The sequence below is a fragment of the Nuphar pumila genome, chromosome 1 (assembly GCF_984573655.1).
Source record: "Nuphar pumila chromosome 1, dmNupPumi1.hap1.1, whole genome shotgun sequence".
Taxonomy (NCBI): Eukaryota; Viridiplantae; Streptophyta; class Magnoliopsida; order Nymphaeales; family Nymphaeaceae; genus Nuphar; species Nuphar pumila.
This window is the reverse complement of record NC_143249.1, coordinates 165242539-165248274: the sequence shown is the minus strand read 5'-3', so window position 1 is coordinate 165248274 and position 5736 is coordinate 165242539. Positions and strand designations below refer to the sequence as shown.

Genomic DNA, 5736 nt, shown 5'->3' with positions numbered 1-5736 from the left:
TGGATCACCAGAAAAACAGGTCAAATTTGGCCGATCTAAAAGCTGGTTAAAACAAACTGATAAATCACATCTACAGTGTTAAACTTAAGAAAAAATACCTAAAACTATGTTTTTTGAATAGACCTAACAAAAAAGGGGCAAAACGCACACACATATATATAGATATATAGATATATATATTAAGAGGTATGTGCAAAATGATAGGTTTTAAATGAGTTTTTAGGGTTATTTTATTTTATTTTTAAATTCTAGCAATACAGATGTGATATGTGTACTTGATTTTATAAGGATCAGCTCTTGAAGTGTTATATACATAGTCCAATATCTTTGTAAATTTTTGAGGCTTCAAATATTATTTTTTTCATTGAAAATACATGCCTCGTAAAAGGACCATGCCCAACACATTAATTGGATTGGAATTAAAAAAAAAATACCAAAAGAGCAAAAAAACTCATTTAGTAACATTTAGCATATCAATTTAGTATATATATATATATATATATATATATATATATATATATATATATATATATGTGTGTGTGTGCCTTCTTAGGCCTCCTTTTTCGTTAGGTCTTGTTAGGCTCTTTCAAGGTTTAAGTATTTTTTTTCTCACGTCTAGCACCCTAGATGTGATCTATAGGTTTTGTTTAGTGGGAACCGACTTTTGGATCGTTAGAATCTGATGGTGATAATATAAGAGTCTATTTTAACTAAATAAAGCATGCTAAATACATCTAACGATTCAGATTTATCGAAAAACGCTTAAAACCTATGAGGCAGAACAAGAAATGAGCCTAATATGTTCAGTTATATATAGAAAGAGAGAGAGGTGGGAGAGTAAAAGGACTTCTTCCCCTCTTTCTCGTACTGTCTGCATATATGTATGGAAGGAGTGAAAACACAAGGCCACGATAGTACATATAGGAAAAAACATATATATGTCATAATTGTAACTGTGGAAACAAGAAAGATATGAAATGGAGGGGGGGGGGGGGGGCGTGTGACATATCTGCTTATGCAAGAAAAGGAGGACAGAAATATTAATATTAGTAAACGAGAGGAGGAGGCTCTCTCGCACTCATTTATTAACTCACATTAGTCCCAAGATCACACCTGGTATGATAACTACCCACAACTCCAATCCCCTCCCTCTCCCTCGTCTACCTCTGTGTTTTCTCACTCTGATTACGGCAAACGAGAAAAAACAAAAACCACATAAAAAAATAAAAAAGAGAGGAGAGGAGAAAAATAGCCAAAGGGTCTCTCTCTCGATTCCATCACCTTTCCTTCCCAGAAGCCTCACCTCTTCCCCATTCATCACGAACCTTCTTCTCACTTCTCTTCTGCTTTTCCTTCAAATTCCTCTTCTTTCCCTCTCCTACCCCACCAGAGAAAAGAAGAGGAAGAAGAAGGAGAAACCCATTAAGAAAAAGGGGAAAGAAGCACCATCACCAACACCAAGATCCCACAAAAGCCCAAGAGGAGAGGGAAAGAAAAGAATAATAATAATAAGAAAGAAAAGATCCACCACACCACCACCAAAAAAAAGGGAAAGGAGAAGAAAATCTAGAGAGTTGGGTGTGCGTGTGTTTGGGGGGCACCTCCATTCATGAGAAGACTCCAACGGGCGGGATGAGTCTCATCGGCAGCGACAGCGGCAGCCGCGCTGTCCCTCGGCGCAGGCCCAACCTCCAACCGATCCCCCTCCCGAGGCGAAACATCTCCCTCGCTGTCCCCCTCCCCCTCCCGCCGGCCGCCCCTCCGTCCTCCGCCCCAATCGTCTTCTCCGACCTGGAGCGCCTCCGGTGCATCGGCTGCGGCAACGGTGGCAAGGTCTACCTGGTGCGCCACTCCCCCACCGGCGACCGTTACGCCCTCAAGGTCATCTACGGCAACCACGAGGACACCGTCCGTCGCCAGATCTGCCGCGAGATCGAGATCCTGCGGACTACCTCCTCCCCTCACCTGGTCCGGTGCATCGGCATGTTCGACAACGGGGGAGAGATCCAGGTGCTGCTCGAGTACATGGACGGCGGGTCCCTCGAAGGGAAGCGCTTCGGCGAGGCCGAGCTCGCCGTCTTCGCCCGCCAGATGCTCGAGGGCCTCAACTACCTCCACCGCCAGAAGAAGATCGTCCACCGCGACATCAAGCCGTCCAACCTCTTGATCAACGCTCGGCGTGATTGCGTCAAGATCGCCGATTTCGGCGTCAGCCGCATCCTCTCGCAGACCATGGACCCCTGCAGGTCCTCCGTCGGCACCATCGCCTACATGAGCCCCGAGCGCATCAACACCGACCTCAACCAGGGCAACTACGACGGCTCCGCGGGCGATATCTGGAGCCTGGGCCTGAGCATCCTCGAATGCTACCTGGGGAGGTTCCCGCTGGCCGTGCAGCAGACCGACTGGGCGACGCTAATGAACGCCATCTGCTGCGCCCCGCCGCCGGAGGCGCCACCCGAGGCATCGCCGGAGTTCCGTGACTTCATCCGGAGGTGCCTCCAGACCGAGCCCACGCAGCGCTGGCCGGCCAGCAGGCTGCTTTCCCACCCCTTCATCACTCGCCAGCTGCCCCCTCCCCCGCTCCAGGCGCATGTGTTAATGCCACCGCCGGCGGGGATGATGCGGCACCCGCACCACCAACAGGGGATGTACCACCAGCGGTGAGGCGGATTGCTGAATCGGAATCGGAATCGGAAGGATGAATCTGAATCCGAATCCGCCGGTTCTGCTCTTTCACTTTTGATCTCTTTCCTTTTCTCTTTTCTGGATTGTTGTTGTTGTTGGTGGTGGTGGTGTGGAGATGGGGAATTGGGGATCTTGGTATTTTCTTCTCTCAGTTTCTTCTTTCTTGATTTTTCCTGTTTTCTTTTCTTTTTTGGGGGGAATGGATTTGGGGGAGGAGGGGATGGTTTGGGAGCGAACGCCATGGATATGCCTAAATGGGGGTGAAAATGTAGATGGTGTTCTTTTCTCTTGCTTTTTTCCTTTTTCCTTTTAATTTCCATTCTGTTTTTTTTTATTTAATTTTTTTTTTAGTAGGGTTGATCGAGGAAAGGCAATTTAACTCGACAATTGGATTCAATTAGACTCTCTCTCTCTCTCCATGAAGTTCAAGAGATGTTCTACCTCATACCAATGAAATGAATCGATTCATGAAGTGTTAGTTGGTGACTTCATTTTTGGAGTTCTCTCTTCTTCTTCTTTGTAGTTATTCTTGTGCTTCGTCTATTTAATGCCTATTTCTGGTTGGGATGCATATATAGTTGTGTTCTGTAGGTTGCATGGGATTGATGTCTTGGGATGATGGAGTTGGAGATTGGGGCCAATTCCAATCGGCACTGAACCGATGGACTTGGTTTATATTCACCTGCTTCTTTGAGCCCACAAATACATGCCGGGTCCTCTCTGTTTGGGTTCCTTTTTGTGTGTCTGCTGTCTCCACCATACCTTGGTATGAATTGAAGTAAATGAGCTAGCTTGGTCTGAATCGAGCCCATAGAGACACTTGTTGAGCCTATGGACTGCTGCTAAAGTCAAGTCCCACAAGTTTAGTCAGTAGGCCTTCCAAGGTTGACTGGAGAGAATGGAGCTCGATTGACTTGGTTGGTACGTTCAACTTTTAGGGGATACAGGAATAGAGACTCTCGTTGGTTGGTTGGTTACTTCTTGATTGATAACAGATGTTGCCAGTTCCATGGTGGCAACTGGCAATGCACTGCTGCCTTTATAACCTAGCCAAGTTTCGTACCATGGGTAAACTTATAACCTTGAATCATGGTTCATTCTATCACATACAAACTCCACTTTGACCTCTGTATCCTGTTATCTTGTATAAGTCATATTGAAAACTTCATAAAAATGGCCTTTCCTTCCTCATATTCGCAGTGATGGTTAGTTCAGTTCCATGTTAACCAGAGCACCATGTCGTCCTTGGAAAGATAATGATCTTTTTCCAGATAAGATGATGATGTTTATAAGGATATGTGGAAGCACCATTGTTTATATAAAATAGATCAAATGAATGTTTTTCCATTTTTTTCCAATGTTGAAGTAGATGGGGGACAACTGGCTAGATCATTAATTTTTTAGTTGTATTTTAGGTTGGGTTTGGTTGCTTCTTGATTTGGAACCAAACCTAACATGAATCTTATTTCTGTAAGATTCACTTTCTCCTCTTTCTCACGAGGTCTCATGAGATTTTGAAAATGAATCTTTTTTTAACAATGTTTTTCACGTTTCAAGACACAATCAGACACCAACCTCAAAAGTGAAATTTAGAAAGTGAATCTCATTTGTGTGAAATTCAATTTTTCACTGGGTCTGGTGAGATTTTGAAAGTTAAATCCCTTTTTGAACAGTATTTTCACTTTTCAAAAACACAACCAGGGTTATGATGAATTGAGATTAACAATTACAGAGACAAACTGTAGCTACAACACTAGGGGCAGTTTGGTGACAAAGAATGCTTATCATTATTTCAAAAGTTACTAACCAAATTAGAGTAGGTGCATCTATCAATCTACAATGCTTGGATTATGAATGATATGAGGGTCGGGTTGTCTCAAAAATGGTAAAAGACATTGGATGGTAAACAAGAAAGTACAAGGTATCTTTGGTAGGTGCCTTTAAAGCCAAACTCTTAACTGTTCAAAGCATGTAAAAATTTTTTTGGTGTTTCTTTGAAGAAGTTGAGGCTCTAGGCATATTTCATTGGTGGCCCATATTTCTCTATATTTTTTTGTCTCAGGTTTAACTCTCACTGGGCTCCATAAGGGTTTGGGTATCAGTAACCTCACCTGAAGATTACCTCTCAGGGAGGCGGGCCCATCAGTGACTAGTTTAAGACTGAGGTTCTTCATCACAAAAAAACAAAAACAAAAGCAAGAAAAGGACAACATTTGTGGTGAAGTCATATCTTTAAGGAGTAAAAGCATCTAGTGCACTTGTCAATGTCGCTTGTGTGAATTCATGCAGGCAGAATCATTACCAATGGTAAGGTTATTCCACCAAATGAAGCTATGGTCACTTTGGATACCAAACATTCAATGCCTTCAAAAAGGCAGAGAATCCCTTCATCATCAAGTTTAATAAATATGCCCACAAGGGCTCTACTCATCTGGTAGAGGCAATTAGCAAATGTCAACAAGTTGAAAGGATGTCACGAGTTCGAAACCTATCGTATGAGCACCTTGCTGCAGGCCTAAGTTTGGTGTACTCCCTTGAATGCCTACGTTTTTTACACCAATGAGATCACGAGCGAGAAACCCTGGTTATCCAACAAAAGAAAATTAATTTAATATATAAAGAAAAGAGGGATAGATCAGAAAAGGAAAACATTTTGAATAATGATAGCAACCATAAGCATATGTAGTAACTGCATGCACCTTGGTCATCCCCGTGCTGCACTGTCACCAGTTCAACCCTTTGCAAATTATTGTTCTAATACACCTCCAAGACACCTACACATAGGTATGCCTTTTTTTTTCTCATGGTCAAGAGAAATTTGGCCCCATCCGGTGCAATATGATTGCACAAATATTTGTGCATTAAGCACCTGATCACCCTCCATCAGTTGCCAGGCCCAAGGCCTGATGAGAGCGATCAGGTGCTTAATGCACAAATTTTGTAATTGCTTTTGATCCAGACTAGTTTCTTATTGCACATTGATAGGCTTCGGGTTGGTAAAAACCCTTGTGGTTCCTTCACCTACCGGGAAGTACATCCAGCTAGAGT

At 43.3% G+C, this 5736-nt stretch overlaps 1 protein-coding gene across 1 annotated transcript; it reads left to right on the top strand.

Moving 5' to 3' along the window:
* Positions 1–1102: 1102 nt before the first annotated feature.
* Positions 1103–4143, top strand: LOC149851193 (mitogen-activated protein kinase kinase 4-like). Its single transcript, XM_090014009.1, has one exon. The coding sequence runs from the start codon at positions 1633–1635 to the stop codon at positions 2665–2667; it is 1035 nt and encodes a 344-aa protein (XP_089870135.1). The 5' UTR covers positions 1103–1632; the 3' UTR covers positions 2668–4143.
* The last annotated feature ends 1593 nt before the right edge of the window (positions 4144–5736 follow it).

Excerpts from the sequence above, each read along its gene's own strand:
- LOC149851193 (XM_090014009.1), top strand. The coding sequence starts at position 1,633 with ATGAGTCTCATCGGCAGCGACAGCGGCAGCCGCGCTGTCCCTCGGCGC.